Below are 24789 nucleotides of genomic sequence, written 5' to 3'. Positions count from 1 at the left end.
ATATTATTAAAAGCCATTTACATTTCTCTTCATTGAAGGTTTTTTTTAAAAATTGAAGTGTAGTTGATTTACAATGTTGTGTTAGTTTCTAGTGTACAACAGAGTGATTCAGATATATATATTTATGTGTGTTCTTTTTCAGATAGTTTTCCATTATGGTTTATCATAAGATGTTGAATATAGTTCCTTGTGCTGTACAGTTGGACCTTGCTATTTATCTGTTGTATATATAGTAGTTAGTATCTGCTAATCCGAAACTCCGAATTTATCTCCCCTCCCTTTTCCCCTTCAGTAGCATAAATTTGCTTTCTGTATCTGCATTGCATATTTCTATTGAGGTTGTTTGTTTGTTTAATTATCTGTTGGAGCTCTTTATGTGTTAGAGAACTTAGGCTTTTCTTTTAAGAATTGCAAATAATTTTAAGCATTTAGTATATCTTTTGAGTTCTGTATAGTATTTTCTAGCTTTCTAGAATTTATAATTAAATTTGTCAATTCTTTCATTTGACATCTAAGTAGTTTCATTTTAGAAAAGTCTTCACTACCTAGCTTATTAAGAAAAAATGTTCATTTCATCTAGCTTATTGCTTTGCTTTTAATTTGAAATCTTTGATCTATTTGGAACCTAAAGATCAAACTTTTACGTTTAATTTTTTCTATATAGCTACCCATAGTAGTTCAATATCATTTATTGAATGTTCCATCTTTTTCCTGTTAGTTTGAAATGCCACCTGTATCATACATTTTCTCAGATGTATTTAGGTCTTCTGAGCTTTATTCTGCTCCAGTCTTGTAATCATTTTGCCAATTCCACCTTTTAAAGTTATTATAACTTCATAATATATATCTAGAGAAGCTTGTGTGCCCTTGTTTCTCTTTCTGAAATTTCCCAACCATTGTTACTATTTAATTTTACACATTAAATTTAGAATTAGTCTGGTTCCAGAGAAATTCTACTGGTATTTTTAGAAATCAAGATCGAATTAAATTTAGATTAATTTAAGAACTAATATTTTTATGATTGCTCTTGTATCTAAGAACACATAATGCTTTAAGTCTTTAAAGTATTTTAAGCATTTAAGTCTTTTTGTTACTTGGTAGTATTCCTTGGTAGTATGTTTCTTGTGAAGCTTATTCCTCAGTATTTCATGTATCTGTTGCTATTTTAAGTGGAATCTTTACTTTAGTTATATAACTTGTATATCACTGTCAGTTTTTTCAGTGACCTTCTGTTTGGTTTTAAAACTAAATACTAAATTCACATAGTATAGGAAAAAGATCATTAGGTCTTGAGTTGTGTTTTAGGCTTTACAGCTAATTTGTTGGGATATCTTAAGCCATTATGATCTTTAGTATTCTCTTTAGTAAAATATGGGTATTAATCTCATACTGTGGCGCTGGTGCCAGTGCAGAAGCCGTAAGAGTCGCGGGTTCAATTCCTGAGTTGGAAAGATCCCCTGGAGGAGGGCATGGCAACCCACTCCGGTACTCTTGCTTGGAGAATCCCATGGACAGAGGAGCCTGGCAGGCTAAAGCAACTGAGCACAGGCTAAAGCAACTGAGCACAAGTGAGCACACGTGCACATTTTCATCATTCAGAGTGAAAGCTTTGTGTTTATTATAGGTTGAGCAATTCAAGCAGATGTGCACTTCTCAGATTTACTTGGAAAGGAAAGCTTTTATTTTTAAGTTTGGAAAAATTAGTAGGAATTGGTGGAATGTCTCAGTTCTTACTGAATTGTGTGTCTGAAGCCATTGTCACCTATCATACTTGAGGGTGGGAAAAGAAAGTATGTTTATGATTTGAGGTATATCCTGGGAGGAAAATTATGTATATGTAGCTTGAATAGATTTATTTTGGTTGCCAGTTAATTATGGTTATTAGTTCAGGGAGAAATTTAAAGTGACCTTAGCATTTTGAACCCCAGGTAAAATGCTCTTAGTAGTTAGAAGCTTTAGTTTCTACTGCTTTTTATTTATTTTGCCTCAGAAAACTTTTTTGCCTTTTGGTTCAAACTTACATACATGTCAGTGTAGTTTTTTTTTTTTAAGCTATGATAACTCTTCTTTGATATATTCTCCTAATTAATTTAACTGTGCTGGGTCTTTGTCAGGGACTGCTCTTGGTTGCTGCGCCAGGGCTTCTGATTGTGGTGACTCCCTTCTTGGGGAGCACCGGCTCTAGATGTGCAGGCATCAGTAGTTGTGGAGCATGGGCTTCGTTTCCCTGAGGCATGTTGAATCTTCCCAAACCAGGGATGGAATCTGTGTCCCCCGCATTGGCAGGGTGATTTCTATCCACCGTACCACCAGGGAAGTACCAGTGTAATTTTTTTTTTTTTCTAAGGCGCACAGGCTTAGTTGCTCTGTGGCATGGGGGGTCTTCCTGGATCAGGGATTGAACCCATGTCTCCTGCATTGGCAGGCGGATTCTTCACCAGTGAGCCACCAGGGAAGTCCCCCCCAGTGTAGTTTCTTCAGATAGGAAAATGGAGATGAGATCTGTGCTCAGAACAGTTCCCTTAGCAAAGCCTTAAAGTAACCGGTTATTTTGGTTTTAAAAACTCCATTTAGGGCAGTATATTAACATTCAGTGCCTTCTCTCAGGAGATAAATCTTTTGGGTTTGTGCTGAGTCTCATGGGCACATTCTTATCCCAACAGAAGAATCCTTGATATGAAGTGAAGTGATTAGGACAGGAAGTATGAGTTTTGTAACATTTTCACATGCCAAGCAGACATTTAATAGAATTCATAATGGACACTGGAATGTTTTTGGTGGCTGTTTTAATAATCATTTTCTCAAATAGAGGTAGCTCCAGTTATTCAGTATCAGACACTCATAACCGGCAGGTAGCAATGGCACAGTGCCAACCACTATGCGTTTCAAGGAAGTATTGAGGATGTTAATTTTCTGTGTTGCTTCTGGACCACTTTAGAGTACATCTCTAAAGAAATGAGAAGAGCAGCATTATGATACTAACTGCTATATAAGATATGTCAGAGAACTAATAACTTTTGATATATCCTTACAAATTAAGAATTACCCTGTTGTCTCATCATCCTATATTTTGCTCTAGGGTGAAATTTTATATAAGTTATTTCCTGGATCCCTTTACGCAGGAGCAGTGTAGTAATTGTATCAAAGATTCTATGAGATAGTTAACTTTTCTGTGATATATTCGTTATTTAATTAGGTCCTTATGAATGTAAAATATGTATGTATGCAAATATTATGAAATTTGTACCCTGACCTATTTTTTAAATTTCTCTTGGGGCTTTTGTTGCATATGAAGGCTTTGCCAGCTTCATTGTTACATGTATATTGTAGAAAATACTGAAAAGCAAATAATACAGAAATCATCAAATATCCATACATATTTCCATTCAGATATATTATATTGTGAATTTTTTTGTTTGATTTTTTTTGATTCTCTACTATATATGAGCATTTTCCCACACAATGAAACATTTTTAAAAAATAGATCACAAATTGGCAGGCTTTATTCAGCTAATAATGTATCTGGCTCAGTATTACTTAAATATTTATTTTTCATATTAGTTGCCAACATGAAAAAAGGAAAAAAAGAGACAGGTAGAGGTGCAAATTGATAAACCCCCTTAAGAAAGGAACTAATCTGCTTAGGCTGACATATGTGCACCACACAACTAGCCACTCTGGGTCTAGGCATTCAACGCAACATACATACATTCACTGGAAGACACACGTGGTATGTTCACAGTGGCATCGTGCATAATAGCTTCAAACTGGAAGCTGCCCAAATGCCCATCAGCAGTAGAATGGATAGATTGTGATATGTGCACACAGTGGTGAAATAATAAAGCAAAGAGAATGAGTAGACCAGAGCTAAATGTGACAAGACCGGTGACTCTCAGCAGATGCTGAATCAGACACAGAAGTGTGCGCTTTATGATTCCGATATAAGAGAATTCATTCTGAGTCCATTTGTGTAAAGGTCGAGGACAGGTTAAACCAGTGAGTCTCGGTGTGGTATAATATTGTTTCCCAAGGGGCATTTGGCAGCGTCTGGAGACGTCTTTGGTTGTCACAGCTGGAAGAAGCCAGGGACGCTGCGATCCATTCTGCAATGCATAGGACCATCTCTCACAACAAACTATTACCCAGTCTGTCAATGATGATTTCTCTTAGGTAGGAAGGGGGCATAATTATGGCTGGTAATGCTTTGTTCTTGATTTCAGTGCTGGTTACATGGTTATGTGAAAATTCATTGATCTGCGCATTTCTGTTTGTGTACCTTTCTGTGCTTCCCTGATAGCTCAGTTGGTAAAGAATCTGCCTGCAATGCAGGAGACCCCTGTTCGATTCCTGGGTTGGGAAGATCCACTGGAGAAGGGATAGGCTACCCACTCCAGTATTCTTGGGCTTCCCTTGTGGCTCAGCTGATAAAGAATCTGCCTGGAATGTGGGAGACCTGGGGTCGATTCCTGGGTTGGGAAGATCCACTGGAGGAGGGAAAGGCTACCCATTCCAGTATCCCGGCCTGGAGAACTCCATGGACTGTGTAGTCTGTGGAGTTGCAAAGAGTCGGACACGACTGGGCGACTTTCACTTTCACCTTTCTGTAGGTATTTTATACTTCAATCAAAAAAGTATCCCCAAATTGGGCTTCACATAAAAATCCAGGGTAAAGACTTATTTTGAAAGCTGTGGCAATCTGATGACTGCAACGGCTGAAGCTGGTAAGCAGTAGCCCCTTTAGTTGGTCCTTGTGTTGTCCAGGCCCCACTGTTCTGTTTCAGTTACTTGTGTCACTTACTGGTATCTAGATGTATAGAAAATGTCTTAAGCGGCTTTTCTGAGGTATAATTCACACACTGTACAGTTCACCTGTTTAAAGTGTACTTCAGTATTTTTAGTAGACTCACTGGGTTGTGTAGCCTTCACCACAGTTTAATTTTAGAATATTTTCATTCCCTTCAAAAGAAACCCTGTACCTGTTTCCAGTTACTCTCTCTCTACTCCTCCCCATGCTTCTCAGTCCTAGGCAACCACTAACCTACTTTTTGTCCCTGTATAGTTGTTTGAATTTTGTAATCTCTGTCCTAAAACAAGATTTTTGGAAGGACTGATGTTGAAGCTGAAACTCCAATACTTTGGCCACCTGATGCAAAGAGCTGACTCATTGGAAAAGACCCTGATGCTGGGAAAGATTGAAGGCAGGAGGAGAAGGGGACGACAGAGGATGAGATGGTTGGATGGCATCACTGGCTCAATGGACATGAGTTTGGGTAAACTCCGGGAGTTGGTGATGGACAGGGAGGCCTGGCGTACTTCAGTCCATGGGGTCGCAAAGAGTCGGACACGATTGAGCGACTGAACTGAACTAAAAACAAGATTTATAATGGTTGTGCAATATTTCCTCATAGAGATTATATCATAAGTTACATAAAATTCTTATTTTATTGGGCATTTATTTAAGGTAAATTATTAGATGTGGTGTTACTGATTAGAGGACATAAAACATTTAAAAATTTCTGGTGAATATTACCATAATACCTTCCAAAAAGGTTGTACCAGTCCAGCCTCACCATCATTGTATAATAATGTTTTTTGCAAATTTTGTATTGTGACACTAGTCATATCAGAAATGCTAAATGTTTATTTTTGTTTTTCCCTAGACATGTCATTTTCCTAGACTGTTTGTTGTTCATTTGATTTGACCTAAGCTTTAAGCTGTTTTGGACTAGTGTACCAATACTGTCCTTTTTTACATGAAGACAGTACCACTTACGATGCAATGTGAATGAACACATTATCCCAGGTTCCCCATACTTCTCCAGCTGGTTCCTGAAGGTTCTTGCATTCAAATAGAATGGCTTTTTGCCAGCACAAATTGACACTTCAACCCACAATGGTGTATTTTGTTTCCTTGTTAGTTAATAGGGCCAAGATACTTTCCTTTATTTTATAATTTGACTTACAACAAATTTTAAATATTTGTTTTTCAAATATGGTTCAGAGCCAAGAGCTCTTCTGAAAAATACATTGTTTTCCTGTTTGTAATACATAGATTACTGTTTGTAATACATAGATTAGAGCTACCATAATGCTTTTGCTGAGAAATTGTCACTAGCTAGTTATTAAATATCTATTATCACTCATGCAGAATTAACTTCCATTTAAAACGTTCCAGTTAAACAAAACTTCATTGTAAACCCTTTAATTGATTCCTTGTGTCTGCACATAAAGCAGTCTCATTCAGGAGTGTGAATCACTAGCACAGTTCTTAGTGGATCACTCAGCTCATAATCTGGGAGGCCCAGATAGTTAATACTTGAGAATCATGATGAGTCAATATGGAAATTTTTCAGTTTAGTCCAACTGCGGATTTTCTGGGATGACTGTTTGGAAAATGCCTTTTTGAAAATTTGATGTCTTAATATTGTTCAGTTTCACTGCTTGTTACTTTGCTTCTTTCCTGTCCCTGGAGTTCTGAATTCCACATAATTTATTGGTTGTTTTGTGAAAAGTGCTCTGCCTGAGTTGATTTTCGTCAACTGTTAAGGACCTTAGTAATGATCTGATGTGATATTTTTCACTTAATACACAAATGAAAAAGTGGAAAGAAATATTTATTCCTGAAGTGCCTGTTAGAATCTCTTGGCTCTCAGGTCAGGGCTTACTCTCAGTTTCATTAAAGTCAAGGTTAGAATCACTTTACTTCCCTGGTGGCTCAGACGGTAAAGCGTCTGCCTGCCGTGTGGGAGACCTGGGTTCGATCCCTGTGTCAGGAAGATCCCCTGGAGAAGGAAATGGCAACTCACTCCAGTACTCTTGCTATTAGTTCATCCTGGATTTTTGTTTAGAAAAGGAATTAAGATTTTTAAGTGGAAATGAAAGTGTTAGTCACTCAGTCATGTCCGAGTCTGTGATCCCATGGTCTGTAGCCCACCAGGCTCCTCTGTCTATGGGATTCTCCAGGCAAGAATACCAGGGTGAGTAGCCATTCCCTTCTCCAGGGGATCTTCCCAACCCAGGGATCGAACCCAGGTCTCCTGCATTGCAAGCACATTCTTTGGAGCCACCAGAGAAGCCCAAGTGTTTTTAAATTAGAAGGAGATTAGGACTTTCCTGGTGATCCAGTGGCTAAGACTCTGCACTCCCAACATGGGGGGCTCCAGGTTCAATCCCTGGTCAGGGAACTAGATCCCAGATGCTGCAGTTAAGACCCAGGTTAGTTAAATAAATATTTTTTTTAAAAAGGAGGTTAAAACTTGGCTCTGACCCAACTTGATTGTGCATTTGCAAGACATTTAAAATAGCACTACTTATTTTAATTTTTAAAATTTCCTAGTTATTTCAGTTTACTGAGTATTTAAAAATTGACAAGGGAAAAGTTATATACTTTTTTAGTTCATCTGAATCTCTTGGGAGCTTTTTTTTTTTTTCCTCTACATGAGTCTGTGAGAAACTTTTCCAGAGAAATATATAAAATTGATATTTTTGGATTAATGGTGTTTTTGTGGCCAACATTATAGTAAAGAGATTGTAATGGAAAAAATGAGTCAGATAAACTGGAAAGTAAAGCATTTCCCTGTAGAGTCATTGTGCTATGAAATGTGTTTAAAAATGTTTAAACTTGAACAGATGATTCCAGTTATTTCTTCTAGTCTTTTGTTGTATAGCATATATAACACTGAATACCTCTTTTTATATATATATATATATAATATATATATTTTATTTATTTGGCTGCACCAAGTCTTAGTTGTGGCATACTGTCTTCAGTTGTGGCATATGGAATCTAGTCCCCTGGAAAGGGATTGAACCTGGGCCCCCTGCATTGGGAGCTTGGAGTTTTAGCCACTGGACCACCAGGGATGTTCGTAAATACCTCGTGAATACAACTGTAATTTTATTAAGTGTTTGTAATTTCTTATAAACTAGTAATACTTTATTGCAAGCTTCTTGATGGTAGTAAATACTGATTGCATGAGTGAATTTTATATATTTATTTTTTTAACTTGTTCATTGTGGTAAAATATCCATAACATGAAATTTACGATAGGTCTGTAGCATTAAGTACATTCACATTGTTGTGCAGCAGTCATTTACATCTGTCTCCAGAACTTTATCTTCCCAACTGAAACTCCCTTCCCATTAAATGCTAACTCCCCGTTCCTCCCAGCCACTGGCAATCACCAATGTACTTTCTCTCTCTGTGAGTTTGACTATTCCAGGGCCCTTTTGTGAGTAGAAACAGGTAATATTTGTCCTCTTGTGACTTCTCACTTAGCCAACTGTCTCCAAGATTCATCAGCATTGTAGCATGTGTCAGAATTTCCTTCCTTTTAAGGCTGAATAGCACTGTGGGTATATTCCATATTTTGTTTATGTGTTGGTGGATACTGTGTTGCTTCCGCCTTTTGGCTGTTGTGGATAGTACACTGTGAACATGGGTATACAGATACCTGTTTGTACCCTGCTTTAATTTCTTTTAGGTAGACATCCAGAAGTAGATAGAATTTCTGGATCATATGATACTTCTGTATATAATATATTGAGAAAATCGTAACATTTTCTGCAGCGCTACACCATTTTACATTGTCAGCAGTGCACAACAGTGATTCCAGTTTCTCCATAACCTTTTCAGCTCTTCTTTCATTTCTTTTAATAGTACCCATCCTTTTGCGTATGAAATGGTACCTCACTATGTGTTTTTTGTCTCATTTGCATTTCCCTAATGGTTAATGACAGTTTAAAACTTCTTATAATTTAAACACAGATTAACCCAAGCCTTGTTTGTTTAAAAATGCATTAGAATCATTGGCAAAGGAGTGAGGAAAACAGCATTCTCTCATCCTTGATAGTGGAAATATAAACAGGTACTGGCTTTCTGGAGGGGTCATTTGGTAATACATATTAAAATTTTTTGGAGAGATAGTACATGAAAAAAAACCCTGACTTTTTCACACACAGTTTTTCACAATTTGTACAACTTTGTACAAATTTCTTTTATGCAAAGAAATTCTTTTATAAATTTATCCTAAATCTGTAATTGGAAATGTGCTTCCCTTTAGCCCAGTTGGTAAAGAATCTGCCTGGCATGCAGGGGTCCTGGTCCAGTCCCTGGGTCAGGAAGATTCCCTGGAGAGGGAAATGGCAACGCATTCCAGACTTCTTCCCTGGAGAATTCCACGGACAGAGGAGCCTGACGGGCTGTAGTCCATGGGCTCACAAAGAGTTGGACATGACAAAGCGACTAACACACACACACAAAGTTTTAAGTATTATCGTAAATCATTGTAAACAGCTTAAATGTTTAACCGTAAATGTGTTAAATTCTGATTCAGTACGCCTGGGAGTGGAAATCAGGTAAAGTAGGACCAGGGAATTGGCATTTTCAGTGAGCATGCTGGATAATTGTGATGAAGGTGGTCTGTGGACCACATTTGAGGAACGTTTACTCATCATTACTTAACATGGCTTACTTTTAGGTTTCACGGTGTGCTAAGCCCCTCTGCAGACTGGCCTTTGACCTCCCTGTTCAGCCTTCTCTGCAGCTACTTCTCAAACATCCTCCGTCGTGTTCCAGTCTAAGAGCTGTGTGCCACTTTTCACTCGCATCATGTTCTCCATCTGCCTTGCCCTTACCTCCCACCCCAGCTCTGCCTGGTGAAACCATACCCATTCTTCAGAGACCCACTTGTCTTCTGCAGTAAGCTTAACCTTTTTTTATCTGGCTTTATTGCAGTATAATTGACAGCTTATACTTTTTAATCTATAGAAATTAGTCTCTTTTCCTTCTGAGTATTTTCACATTTTGTACTTCTATTCCATTCGTTGTATTCTGCTCTGAAATGATTGTGTTCATGGACAGTGGATATTTTATATTTTCTGCCTCCTATAAATCGATTTAGAGCTTCTGTTGAATGTAATATATATTGAGGTATATATGAGGGCTCAGAGAATTTTTAGAAGCATGGACTTTCCTCTCAAGAAACTAATATTCCAGCAGAAGAAACTGATACCACTAACTTCAGTTTACTAGATTAAGTCCTGATATTGGTAGAATAAAAATTTATTATGGACTTTCTGAGGAGGAGATTAAATGAGGAGGTCTAGAAAACTTGAAGTGACCTTTAGGCTAGATCCTAAAGGATAAAAAATTTTCCCAAGTAGGAAATTGTGGAAAGACCATGTAAAGTAGAGGAAAATCAATGAGCAGAGATTCAAATTTATTAAATCATTTAGTTAATAGTTTTTCTAAGTGCCAGGGTTATAAGAACAAAGTCTTTATTTAATTTGATTGAGGTGACAGATAATGAACAAGTTAACAAATAAGTGTTTGAGGTAGTGTTGAGTGCTCTGAAGAAAAAAGGCAGGGCAAGGGTGTAGAGAAGATGAAGGATTTTAAGTTTTTTTAACTTTAAAAAGTTTACAAAAGATTTATTTTAAAATCTCAAGCAGACTTTATTCTCTAGGATATGAAATGTTTTGGGCGGTGTTTTCTTCAAAAAGACAATATATTCCTTTGGTTCAAAAAATAAGACTATAAAAAGATATGTAGTAAAAGTTAACTCTATCCCATCCCTCTTTGTCTCCTCCTCCACTTTTCTTTGTTAAAAAGAAAGATATCCTGTGTTTCCTTATAGAAATCTAAGCAAAAAACACAGATTGATATTTTTTCTCTATAGAAAAGATGTATACATATATACACATATACTTTGCTGTTTTCACTGTTTGAACGTCTTGAATATCTTTTCTCATGTTTTACAGCCATGCGGTATTCTGCTGTATAAATAGGCCATGGTGCATTTAACCGTTCCCTTGACAGTGGACATTGAGTTACATAGAAACAGTGTTCTACTTTGATCATTCCCAAAAGTGAGGTACTGGGTCAAAGGATACAGATTCACGTATAATTTTGTAGGTATTAGTAAATTGCCCTCCCACCAGCAGTATTTGAAAACGTCTATTTTCCATAACCTCTCCCACTAAAGGATTTTTGCCAGTGTGATAGGAGAATTGTATCTCAGAGTAGTTTATCATTGAGATATAATTTATATACCCTAAAATTTGTTCTTTTAAAGTATACAATTCAGTGGTTTTAGTATATTCACAAGGTTGTGTAACCACCACCATTGTCTTAATTCCAAACATTTTCATTATCCCCAAAAGATAGCCTATACCCATTAACAATCACAATCCATTTCCTATAGGCCCTGAAGTGAAGCTCAGTCGTGTCTGACTCTTTGCGACCCCATGAACTGTACAGTCCGTGGAATTCTCCAGGCCAGAATACTGGAGTGGGTAGCCTTTCCCTTCTCCAGGGGATCTTCCCGACCCAGGGATTGAACCCAGGTCTCCCACATTGCAGGTGGGTTCTTGACCAGCTGAGCCAGAAGGGAAGCCCATAGGCCCTAACAGCCACTAACTAACCTGTCTCTGTTGATTTGCTTATTCTGGACAGTTCATATAAATGGAATCATACATTTGGTGGCTTTTGTGTCAGACTTCTTTCACTTAGCATTATGTTTTCAAGGTTCATCCATGTTGTGCATTTTTTAAGGGGAATTTGTGTTTTTCTTTCTGTGGAATGTCTGTTTTGAACTCTTCATATATATTAGAGATTAGCTCTTTGGGTATAAAAGAATTACTGAAACCTCTTTCCCCAGTTCATTATTTTCCAGTATTGTTTAAATTGTTTTTTCTTTTATCTGTGGAGACACTTTTTTTTTTTTTTTGTACTCAGATTCATCTTCCCATGTTCAGAGTTATAACAAGTATCAACTATGTTTTATTCTAATACTTAAAAAAATCCATCTTGGCCCCACTGATTTGAGGGGCCACTTTCATTAGTGTCTTTTTAGCAAAGGAGTAACACATCCATTTTAGAGAATTCTAGTGGAGATACAGGCAAAAAGCTAAAGAAGGGAGAAGGTAGAGTGGATATTCATTTATATCCTTTCAAGCTTGTTTTTTTTTTTCTTCTAGGGTTTTGTAATGCATAAATTTTATTTGTTTTCACAGTATTGGGATAATATTGTTCTGAGTCCTGTATTTCCAGTTAATACATCAGGGACATTTTTATTGAACAGATATTTATTGAGAGGGACTTCCCCGGTGGCGCAGTGGTAAAGAATCTGCCTGCCAGTGCAGGAGACTTAAGAGACATGCATGCAATCCCTGGGTAACTCTGGGTCAGGAAGATCCCCTGGAGTGGCAACCTACTCCAGTATTCTTATCTGGAAAATTCCATGGATAGAGGAGCCTGGCGGGCTACAGTCCATCGCGTCACAACGTTGGACATGACTTAGCGAACACGACTTTAGTGACTGAGCACAATTTATTGAAAACCTGCTACCTTTTGTCAAGCTGTGGGGGTTTAGGTATTGGGGATAAAAGAACAAAAGCCTGCCTTCAGGGAGTTTACCTTCTATAAACAAATTGTAAAATAGAAATTATGTGAGGGTAAGTGCTATAAAGAAAAATCAAAGGGCTGGAGAATGAGAGATGTTATTTTAGAGGAAAGTGGCCTGAGGAAAGTCATTAGGGAGATGACTTTTGGGCTGACTTGAATGAAGTGAGAGTGTGTTCTGCTAATATCTATGAAATTAAATATTTCAAAGCTGTGAAAATAACAAGTACAGTAATCTTGAGGCAAAAGTATGGCATGACTGGTATGAACAGGGGATTGCGAGGATGTAGGTATTCCTTATTCAGAGTGAGCTAGAGGGAGAGCGGAAGGTGAAGAGACCAGAAGTGTCCTAGCAGGTGAAGATTGGAGGTTTTGTTCTGAGAGAATTTTGAGCAGAAGAGAGACATTATCTGACTTGTTTTCTAAAAGCTTTACTCTGGTTGCTTTTTTGGAGAAGAGACTTGGAGGGTTAAGAGAATAAGCTGCTGCTGCTGCTAAGTCACATCAGTGGTGTACGACTCTGTGCGACCCCATAGACAGCAGCCCACCAGGCTCCTGTCCCTGGGATTCTCCAGGCAAGCACACTGGAGTGGGTTGCCAGCAAAACTCAGGATGTGTATTTAGAAGTTTGGAGCGGAGAAGTGAGGCAGAAATAGAAGCTGAAGAATAACAGCCAGGAGAGTCTGGTTCTCAGGCTGGGTTGCCTCCCTGCACCCGCTATAGGCAGCTGCTGGTGTGCTTCATGTCAGCATAGGTCAGCTTGCGTTTTCTAGAGTTTTTATAAATGGAATCATATAGTGTGGTTTTTTTTGCCTGACTTTGAGATTCATCCATGTTACACGTATCAGTAGTTTATTGCTAAGTAGTATTCCATTGTATGAATATACCACAATTTGTTTATTCATCAACCTGATGATGGACATTTGTGTTGTTTCCAGTTTTTGACTATTAGACATAAAATCGTTGTGAACGTTTATGTTCAAGTCCTTTTATAGACATAGGGTTTTGCTTTGTGCCCAGGATCAGACTGGCTGGATCACAGAGTTGATACATGTTTGCATGTGTATGCTAAGTCGATTCGGCCCACAGGCTCCTCTGTCCATGGGATTCTCCAGGCAAGAATACTGGAGTGGGTTGCCATGTCCACCTCTGGGGGATCTTCCCCACCCAGGGATTGAACCTGTGTCTCTTATGTCTCTTGCATTGGCAGGCAGTTCTTCACAGCAAGCTCCACTGCCAGGCTGTTTTGCAAAGTGACCAGTGTTTTAGAGTACCAGCTTCTCCACATCCTCACCAACACTAGGTATAGTCATTCCTACCCAGTGACTGTCTCTCTCTCTCTCTTTATTATTATTATTATTTTTGGCTTTTCAGAATCTCAGAGATCTCCTCCCATAGTCATTCTTTTTAATTTTAGCCATTGTGTTCTGTTTGTCCACTCTGCTGATGTGTTTTCTTTCTTCCATTTTCCTATAGTTACTTGAACATTCTTTAGAATTCTGGTTTGATTTATTTACAGTATTTTTGAGCACGTCTGAGCACATGTATATCTCCCCTTTAACAACTCTAATCACTCCTGGACTGAATTTACCAACTTCTCTAGCCCCTACTCTCAATGCCCAGAGAAGTTATCTTTCTTAGTGAAATCATCACTTTTCTTTTCCAACTGCCAAGAAACCTTGAAGTTCTTTTGGGGCTTTTTATTTTGTTGTTTTTGGGGGGGTTGTTTTGGTTTTTTAACTTGCAGTTCATTCTGTGTATAAGATCTTAAACTCTGAAATTTCCCCCTTGATCTTTGTGAGTTTACTTTATTATTTAGTCTAATTTTGATCCCAATGATTGAGATAAAGTGCCCTCGTCTGTGTTCACATGGGACCTGTACTTCGTTCCAACTCATCTGTAATGTAATTCTTAACTAGTGGTTAAAAGCCCAGAATCTGAAGTAAGACTGACTTCAAATTCTAGCTTCACCTCTTAATAAATGGGTGATCTTGGGGAAATTTTAAAACCTTTCTGGGCCTTATTTCTTCATTGTTAAATAGATCTGATCATATAATCTACCTCCAGAGATAATCCAAATAATGAGCTTTTACATTTGGTCTCCAAAGATGCTTTTAGTTTACAGAAAAAGGCAGTAAACTTTGACTTGATCCTGTTTAGGATATAGCTGACAGAAAACTCTTCAAATATAAATAATTTGGGAGGGGATTACATAATTTATTACCATGTTGATACCAAGTAATTTTTAAAATTCTCTTTTCTAGTGTAAGACGAGGTAGATTTGAAAGTTTATTTGGAAAACAGACTAAAAATAGCACGTTTGATTTTTGTCCAGTACATTTTATGTAAGCAAACATGATTTTCTTCAGTATGTGTTGTGGGGTGGGGTGGGGATAGAATCAAGAATACTTTTGAATTATGGGCTACCAAGAGTTTTGCAGGTTATTTAAAAAGCTATCCTAGAAAGAATATTTATTTAACAGATTGACTGGTGTGACTATATAAAGTAGTAAATTTTGGAGGAAAACAAATATATTAAATGTCAAATGCAGAATACATTCTGCAGATAAATGGGCAGAAGGATAGGAATAGTTCATGAAGAAGGAGGACTATAGGGGGAATGTATCCTGCTGTATTAAAAACATACAATCGAGATACTTTTGAAATTCCATTTTGCATCTAGCAGAGTAGCATAACAGACAGTGCTGCTGGGGTTGAGGTAAAATTGTACTTCATTGCCAGGCGTTGTAAATTGCTAGAACCTTTTTAGAAACTCAAATGACAGTACAGGGCAAGAACCATGCAGATTTACATTTCTTTTGTCCTAATTCTACTACTTCCTAGATTTGTCTATAGATGAATTTAGCCAAAGCATAAAGGATATATTCAAGAAGATATTAAGTGTCAAAATATGTATAAATCTGTTGGCTTTCCTAGTTGGCAAAAAGCATTTAGTTGTTCAGCATCCCTCCCCCCATCCCCACCACACTCATCACACATTCCCGTGTCACTTTCCATTCATAGATAGAATACGGAAATGATTTTTATTTTTTCATGAAAGCCATTCACAGTTAATTGTACACTTTCATTCCTCACTCTTTAACCAAGTTTGTTTGCTGAAGCAGGGATGTCAAAGAAGACCATGTTCTGCCTGTTGTTGTTGTTGTTCAGTTGCTAAGTTGTGTCCTACTCTTTGCGACCCCATGGACTATAGCCCTGCTGGGCTCCTCTGTCCATGGATTTCCCAGGCAAGAACACTGGAGTGGGTTACTCTTTCCTTCTCCAGAGGATCTTCCCAGGTCAAGGATTAAACGTGCATCTCCTGAATTGGCAGGCAGATTCTTTACTCCTGAGCCACCAGGGAAACCCTGTTGTTTTGTCTGTTAGCAGAGCAGAAAAGGGGTCATGAGAAAAGGGAGTTTTAGTGGTGCAGCCGCAAGTGAGACCGCACTTGGCAGTGACACAGTTTTGCTTAGAAATGTCAACTCCAGAGCCCACAGTTCTACTAGGTGACTCTTTTCTCCCCTTGCACTCCCTCCCACTTTCCCTTTCTACCCTTCCCCACAGATTGGAGTAGTGTACTCTGATATTTAAGCCTTTCTCTTAATGCTTACAAGGAGAGGAAAGAGATTTGGAAAGGAAAGAGTATCGAAGGAAAAACCCATTGACAGCTCCGTAGATCCAAAGAGTGGTGATGCTGCCATTCGGTTAGGAAGCCTGTGGTTACTTTAGAAAGAAAACCACCCATCATCCATGTTATGAGATGCTGAAGTTACAGTACTGGACACTTCATTTATACTCAAGGTTTGGGGATGGGGTGCTGTGGCACTTATAAAACCTTTGGAAAACCAGGCTTTTAAGTGTTCAGCATTGCAGAGGCCTGCAGCTTAACCAGTATGAAATGTGTGTTTCTAGTTGTGTTTAAATGACTGCTTTATTATACAGGCTTTGAAGGATTTGCCATTGATCCCCTTCCCCCCAAAAAGTTAAGATTATTATTTGAAATACTGACCTGTTGAGAAATTATTTCATAGCAATAATTGTTAAAAAGATATCCATTTGTTTTTGGTACAGATGGAAGTGTAGAGAATGAGTTTTCCAACTAACCAATGATTGCACCTTCATGATTTGGCTTATTGGAACAAATAAAATTTCAGGCTTTAAGGGAAATGCTTTAGAGATGGCATTTTGGAAAAATGTGAGTCTAGACCCTTTGAATGTGATTCACTATGGAAACCTGGCTTACATCACCATTTAAAGATTGCTTATTATTTACTTTTGCTTTGGTTTTATAACTTGTGTATAGAGTGAGAGGAAAGCTGTTGAGCTCAGTTGGATATCAGTGCTGGAAACGAGAGTTGTACTTGAAGTCCTGTGGTGAAATACTTGTGTGATTGGACTCTTCTGTATGTAAATCTTGATTCTTGCACGTTATGTAGATGCCTCTGAACTTTTTCCTTCTTCATTGACCTTTTGGGAATTGTTCTGGGGTTTTTTCATGTATCTTACCCAAAAAATTTTTGTTAAGTTATTTTGAACATACAATAACTTTGAACACTCAGGGTTTATTTTACGTTTTATTTATTAAATTAAGAGATAGCAAATGAGGATGATTCGTGACCATGGCTATCCCATAGTTGGCAGAACTTGATAATGAGAAGTAATTTGTCCTATGTATATACACTTGTAATCACAGTACTGGTGCAGATGTTTTCTTTCTGTGAGCAGTTGAGTCTGTGAATCACCTCCTATGGATATGGGTGTCCTGGTGACAGGGAGCCAGCTGTTGGGTGTCGTAAATAAACAGCTTGCTCCTAGTTGGCTGCTCCAGAGAAGAGAGCAGGAATAGAGCACGTGGGGTGAAGATTTTCGCAACGCCTATAATGACCCGGCTAAAATTCATTGAGATTTTCTGCTGTGGCTTTTTCCTATAGATGCCAGAGTTCATCTGTTTCGGATTTTCACAAATGATTCATCTTCCTGTCATATTTTCTTAGACTACAGTGACTAAAGCACCTTCGAGTCACTTTTAGGGATTTTCTCCTATCATAATGTATTGGAGAAGAGAACAGTGATATTCAAGCTCAGTCCTGTTTTCCATCTCATGCTGATTGATTCCTGTGGTACATGGAAAACTGTTTCTCCCTGAAAATGGCATTCTGGTGATTTACTGTTTTCTGTGGGAGAAAACTTAATGGCCTTCTCTTCTGTTTCTCTTTCAGAGAAAATCTGGAAAAGTTGTAAACAAAGCATTTCTCTAAGAAAATTTTGGATAGCAGAAATTCTGGATAACAGGTAAAAGGAGTGTTTAAATTTCTTTGATGATGCTGATAATCAACTGTAATCTGCAGAAGTGAAGCAGGAGAGGAAAGATCAAGGAGAAGAGCTAGGTGTGCTTTGTGTCAGGGGCTGAATTAGGGACTGTAGGTATATTATCTTGTTTAGATGGTTTTTACCAAGATTCTGAACGTAGATCTAAGAATCTCAGAATAAAATTGTCGTTTGAAATGCTGTTTTAAGTAGATTTACCTCTTGATTGGATTTTCTGTCTGCAGGCATTTTTTAACATCAACCATAAATAAAATACAGAAGTATAATACAGAATGCTAGGATCTGCTGTGATGAGCCCTAGCTAAGGCTTCTGAGTTTCTGTCTTTTATTTTAGTTCTTGATCTTTGCCAGTTATTAATATTTGCAGCTATACCATCTCCTTAATTCTTGTTAATACTTTGTTACCAGATCTGGTATTTAAGTTTGCCAATAAGGTGTCTCTTCACAGTGGAGTCCAGCCCAGGCGTCCCCATCGTGTTCTCGGTGGCAGTCTTACTGTGGCTGAATAAGTGTCCCTTTGTACTCTTTCCTCTATCTCACAAAATTCAGAAAGTCCAAGAAATAACACTATATGTAAAACATCCAGTGTGCTTTAAGAATTGTATCTCAAATGACAGCTGCAATTTTACCTTTTAAACTAGAGAAGACATGAAAAGAAATCAGACTTCCCTCAGACCCTGTCAGCATACACCCGTGCTCATAGCTTGAGGGGAAGGGCCTTTCCTGATGGTGGTGTGGCGGGTGAGAAAAAGATATCATCAGTTTAAAAAAAGTAAGATTTTAGTATTTGCTGATCTTTCTTTGGTATTTTTCATTTTTGTCAGGGCGGACCAGTTTAGTCACCATGAGTTGGAGCTTCCTCACTCGCCTACTGGAGGAGATCCACAACCACTCCACATTTGTAGGGAAGATCTGGCTCACGGTATTGATCGTCTTCCGGATCGTTCTTACAGCCGTAGGAGGAGAATCCATCTATTACGACGAGCAAAGCAAATTTGTGTGCAACACGGAGCAGCCGGGCTGCGAGAACGTCTGCTATGACGCCTTTGCACCGCTCTCTCACGTGCGCTTCTGGGTGTTCCAGATCATCCTGGTGGCCACCCCCTCGGTCATGTACCTGGGCTATGCCATTCATAAGATTGCCAAGATGGAGCACGGCGACGCAGACAAGAAGGCCGCTCGCAGCAAGCCCTACGCAATGCGCTGGAAACAGCACCGGGCTCTGGAAGAAACAGAAGAGGACCATGAAGAGGATCCCATGATGTATCCAGAAATGGAATTAGAAAGTGAGAAAGAAAATAAAGATCAGAACCAATCTAAACCTAAGCATGATGGCCGGCGGCGGATTCGGGAGGATGGGCTCATGAAGATCTATGTGCTGCAGCTGCTGGCAAGGACCGTGTTCGAGGTGGGTTTCCTGGTTGGGCAGTATTTCCTGTATGGCTTCCAAGTCCACCCATTTTATGTGTGCAGCAGACTCCCTTGCCCTCATAAGATAGACTGCTTTATTTCTAGACCCACTGAAAAGACCATCTTTCTTCTGATAATGTATGGTGTTACAGGCCTTTGCCTATTGCTTAACATTTGGGAGATGCTTCATTTAGGATTTGGGACAATTCGAGACTCACTAAACAGTAAAAGGAGGGAACTGGAAGATCCGGGTGCTTATAATTATCCTTTCACTTGGAATACGCCGTCTGCTCCCCCTGGCTATAACATTGCCGTCAAACCAGATCAAATCCAGTACACCGAACTGTCCAACGCTAAGATTGCCTACAAGCAAAACAAGGCCAACATCGCCCAGGAACAGCAGTACGGCAGCCATGAGGACAGCCTCCCACCCGACCTGGAGACTCTGCAGAGGGAAATCAGAATGGCTCAGGAACGCCTGGATCTGGCCATCCAGGCCTACAATCACCAAAATAACCCCCACGGTTCCCGGGAAAAAAAAGCCAAAGTGGGGTCCAAAGCTGGGTCCAACAAAAGCAGTGCTAGTAGCAAATCAGGGGATGGGAAGACCTCCGTCTGGATTTAATCTTGGCTGGGCTTAAAGCTTGTGCTTTCATAGTTCATGGTAAGCAGTGGCTCACTGAAAAACGACTTCCGTTGAGTAAACATTTGGCTCTGCTTATCTTCAGGGATGCTGTTGGCTCATGATCCAAGCTCAGGGGACTCTGAAGGTGGGGCTGGGGCAAGGGGGAGAGAACGGGAAACACAGCGTTCCTGGATACGAGTTCCAGCAATAATATAGTTGCAGAACTTTACATTTGTGTCTTCCAGATCTGGAAAAGAACAGATATATTTAAATCATTCTTGTTGAACAGTTTTTGTATGTACAGTATTATGGTACTTTTTTTTTTTTTTAAGTATGAGAACTTTTTTTTGTATTTGTACATTGGACCACTGTAGTTATACTTTTATATTAAAGGGGAGAAAAATCCTTAAGGTAATGCTTATTAGGCTAGTGTTATTACTTTGTTCAGCAAACTCTACCCGGGGTTTAAAGTTTTAATAGATGCTATACACCTAATAAAAAGTGCCTCTCGTGTTACAGGGACAATTTCAGATATGTGAGGAGCTGAAGGGGGATGAGTCAGTTCTTAGCCTCGGAGAGGAAGTCCACAGTAGAAGGAAATGGAGATCTCGCTCTGACTTGAGAAATCTTTGAATCTTATTCATATGCCCAGAGTTGTATCTAGTCTTTGAAAAGCTATTTTTGTTTCCAAGTGATTCACTGCAGGAGTCCTTTAAATACCAAGCCTTACTTTGATGGTGTGTATGTAACGTCAGTTGTTTCAAAAGTCTGATGCACAAAGATGTCCTCAACCAGTAGCAGTGTGGAGACTGTGGCTAGAACTGTTCTGAGATTCCTCTATCACCAAGCAAAGCCATGCCTAGAAAATAAGCCCTGATGTTTAGTTGTGGGCCTGTTTGATTTGCCTTAAATCTGAATCAAAAAATCTGCCTCTCTCTGGTTTCTTAAGATGCCAGTGATGAATATTTTCTTTTATATGTTAACAATAAAAATACAAAAATTCCCTTCTAGGCTAAAAATTAATCAAAGCCACTTACACTGCATGTGGCAGAAGGCCTAAGTTCAACTTCCTTGCTTCTTATCATCTACCATGGGGTTTTTATAATCTACCTACTTCTGCCAAATTTGGTTTCTGCCCCGAAGACCAGTTCAGACCTGGGATTCTGTCTGTAAATAGTCTGAAAGAGAATTTCAGTATTTATTCACTGTAGGCATATGTTTGTCAGTGACAAGCATTCATGTTCACGTAACACTCATAATTTGCAGTAGTATTTAACCGCCATTTCAGCCTTCTGTTGCATAACTTTGTTCTGTCGTGTTCACGTCATTTGTCTTGCAGTTAAGAGCTTCTGCGTGAGAGCTTGGTAAAGATTTAAAGGAAGGAGTGTTTGCTTCACCAGGGAGCATTTCATTTGGGACATCTCACTCTTCTCTAACAGAAAGTTAATTGCAAGCCACCTGGAACTTTGAAATTCCAGGAGTGGGTTTTGTTTTGTTTTTGCTCTTAATTTTAAAATGTCAGTTCTTTATTATTTAAGAGGGTCTTAGAACAGCATCCTGTGTACAGTTCTTTTTTCTTTGTTCTCCATTTCTCCCTCTCCCCCCAAAAAAATTCAGTTGAAAATTTAAGCTTATCTTCTAGCCATGCATTTACATTTACTTTGCTTTTTTTAAATCTGTAAATTTTACCCAAGAGAAGCTCCTCAGGATCTCTCAACATTTGAGCAAAAGGTCAACTGCAGTGAGATTGAAGGGAAAATTTCAGAAAATGACTTATATGCGTATGTATCCTGGATAATTACCAGATCTGCATAGTTTCCTTCAAAACAAAGTGTTACTAAAGAATTTGAAGTAGTTATTCTAAAACAGGCAAGATTTTAAATACTTCACGCTGGCTAAGATAAAGAACTACCAAAAATTCTTATGTCAGTAGAACTTCACGCATACTTCTGAATTGAAAGACAGAAAAAAATACACGTAGGTTCATGTCCATCTATTCAGAGCCTGAGGGAGAATAGAGTGGCTTTGCCATTGGGAGGGTTGGGAATTTGAATGATAGGAGAGGGACGGAGTCAAGCAGAAATGCCAGGCAGACATTCGGCGCCAGAAGCATCCACTTAGTTTCTACAGGCAGGGCCTCCGGTGTTTCATCTTGGCTTGTTCTGATGAGAATGTTATCTTTTGTGTCTGGATAATTCTTCAACTTCCTCAAGTACATAGAAAGATATTCTGGGTCACTTTCGCATGTGTTCAGATCTATTTTTATTCTCTCACTAAAGTTCTGCATATGACATAGATTTCCCAACTCTGACTGCTTCCTTGATCTATTTCTTTTAGCCTTTGAACGTACGAGTTTGCCAAAACCATTCTCACCTGATAACATGTCATGGACCTACATTAAGAAAATGGCCCTTTGAATGTCTGGCTTAACCCACTGAGTGAATAAAAAGACTGTTCCAGTTACTGTTCTGGAACTTGCAAGTGGTTGTATAAACAGCATTTTTTTTTCCTATCAAAATCACATTGCTTTGAATTGCTGCATAAGACATGCTATGTCTTACGACATGTGCTTCTCTAAATGGTAGCTGAGTGCTTAGTCCTTCACGTACTATAATCAGGATATGGTCAACAGCATGTTTATATTCCTTGATATACCATCAGATTTATTCAGATGTGTGTCCTTTATAAAGCAAACAGGCTTTTTTTTCTTAGCTCAAATTTGAGGGATGAATTAGATCGCATTTTCCTCTGAAGAAATGTTAATGTGCATTGTGTGGCTTCATTTTTGCTTTCTGCCTTAGTTTTGCTGGCTTCTGTATTTGTTCACTTAAAACCACAGGTGTGTGATTTCATTAGAAGTTAGTTTTTCTGGGGATTTTCCTTGACTAACACCTATAGAATTCCTTTTGATAAAGATGAACTCTGTCATCTAAAATGGTTCTCACAGGTCAGAACTCCCACACATCTGTCTTTAAGAAGGACACCTATGTCTTTGGAAAGAAAAATGTCATCATTAAGTACCTTAGCTGTCGTTTCTTTGTGGTGTGAAACTAAGCAATTCCCTCTGCTTTTCCAAGTTCCAGTAGCTGCCTACCTCTCAGAAGTGTTACGGAGTGGTTAGAGAAAGCCTCTGGTGAAAAGTATTAAAAGACCAACTGTTGGTCATTGTCTGAGCTTGAAGCTTCAAAAAAATCATTGAAAGAACTATATGATATAGTAAGATGTCCTTCGGTGCTCTTTATCACAGGAATCCGTTGTTGAAACACTGAACTTGCTCTAGCAGCTTATTCCGAAAATGGACTTAAATGTTATTCCTATTAGTCATACCTATGATTTACCCGTTAAGCTTATAAATGTCCAGGCTTTGTGTTTTCCATCTCATTTATGGAACTGTACACTTGTAAAAATAATACCTATAGTTGAGGATAAATTTTTGGCCAGGCAGTGTTTGGTAAAAGGCAAGTATGTTATACTTGAACCTACTTCAAGAAATGCCTTTTTATAAAGGAAAGGTCTTTCCTGACTGTGAAGTAAAGTACCTGAAGTCAGAGACACACAGTTGCTGGTCATTTTGCTTGAAAGGTTCCAGATATTGATTTTATCTTCATAAAATCATGTAATTTCGTGAAGAGTCTTACCACCTAAAAATAATAAAGCCCCTGCACTTATACAGTGCCGAGGTTGGAAATAAAATTTCAACTCACCTATGTATCATAAATCTGTAATAATTCACAGTCACCATCAAATGTTAGAATCATTAGGTTGGCTTGCATACTTGTTACTCATTCTGGCCATATATCATGGAGAGTTTAAAAGATTTTATTTGTTGTCTCTAACGCAGTTGTGTTGTTTTTGTTGTTTTTAATAATGGTGTTGAGTTTGGTTCATGCATATTCCATGTTAAGAATCATACTTTTAAAAGAAGCAATCCGTGTATTCCAAAATGCAGGAGTCCAAAAGAAAGCCCTACCCCTGTACAAAGTGTCTGCAGAAATGAAAGAAGTGATAATTCTGCATTTCAGGCTTGGCTTGTTGAACCAGCAAAGACGTTTGGCTATAATATGCTTCCGAGACTGGAAGTGTTTTTCTTCATTATACTCTCAATTGTGTTCTCGTCAATAAATCTCTTACAGAAGTCTCTACCTCAGGCACTGTTAGATATGATTAGCATATTGATACTGAAAAACTTAGCTAGGACTTCAAACTTTTAAATGTAAAATTCAACTGTTAACTAGCAATTTAACGTCATGTAATGTTCAATTTGGATATTGTATGAACAACCAAGGAGTTACCCATTCTAGTGCCAAAGATTACTGGTTACTAATTTCATTCTGTACAGTTAATGTAAAACTTTACACAGTGGGGACAGACTCCTCTCAGGGCCTTGTCTCTAGGAAGAGTTTTGTTGGTTCTGAATGTTTGTCATTTCCAAATACAGTTTAGAAGATTTCATTTGTGGTCTGTGCATCTTTTTCCAAACTTGAAAACTCAACTGCCAGGACGTGTCATTTTGAGGATTTTTACCCCATCCTTTGTATAACATAGTGCCCGAGAGCTTAATGGTTTACACAGGAAACCTGATATGGAAATCTCTTCCAGTATATTCACCTGTAAGTTGATCTCAGTGGGAATACAGGAGCAGGAAATTTTCAAAGTAGAGGCTTGGGCTCAAAAGGTACCACCTGATTTTTCATAGCTGTGTTAGAATTCCCCTGGGGTTGCTGTGGCTGGAAGGGTTTGGCATGTTTGTGGCGTCTCCATCTGGGGAGGGTAGGTGACCTTGAGAGGGCAGGGGTACAGTCTAAGCAGCCCCTGGGAACACACCCCATCTCTGGCTCCCCTTGGTTCTGGATTCCTGGAGAAGCGTGCCTTCTGGGAGGGATGCCCCTCACAGATGGAGACCAGTCTTGGTGTGACTCATCCACTCTTTGAGAAGAGAATGGTGTGGGGGAGGGCTGAGGAGAGGGTAGCCTTTACTGCAACAATGCCCTCTGTTCCCCCAGACACAGAATCGCTGACA

The 24789-nt window shown here is 38.7% G+C and overlaps 1 protein-coding gene across 8 annotated transcripts in view; it reads left to right on the top strand.

The window, feature by feature from the left end:
- The window catches only part of GJC1 (gap junction protein gamma 1), a 32055-nt gene extending 7834 nt beyond the window's left edge, over positions 1 to 24221 (top strand). For 3 of the 8 annotated variants that reach the window (XM_069543628.1, XM_069543620.1, XM_069543624.1), the window contains exons 2-3: positions 17626 to 17698; positions 18559 to 24221. In XM_069543628.1, the coding sequence (XP_069399729.1) occupies positions 18579 to 19769 (1191 nt within the window). In that variant the 5' untranslated portion in view covers positions 17626 to 17698; positions 18559 to 18578 and the 3' untranslated portion in view covers positions 19770 to 24221. Of the gene's footprint in view, positions 1 to 8752; positions 9701 to 11204; positions 11363 to 13613; positions 13707 to 17625; positions 17699 to 18558 lie in introns of those variants that run through there. The other 5 variants (XM_069543623.1, XM_069543627.1, XM_069543621.1 and 2 more) reach the window with 5 other exon arrangements.
- The last annotated feature ends 568 nt before the right edge of the window (positions 24222 to 24789 follow it).

This window comes from Ovis canadensis, chromosome 11 (genome assembly GCF_042477335.2).
Source record: "Ovis canadensis isolate MfBH-ARS-UI-01 breed Bighorn chromosome 11, ARS-UI_OviCan_v2, whole genome shotgun sequence".
Taxonomy (NCBI): domain Eukaryota; kingdom Metazoa; phylum Chordata; class Mammalia; order Artiodactyla; family Bovidae; genus Ovis; species Ovis canadensis.
The sequence above is the reverse complement of the archived record's forward strand: the minus strand, read 5'-3'. Positions and strand labels throughout refer to the sequence as shown.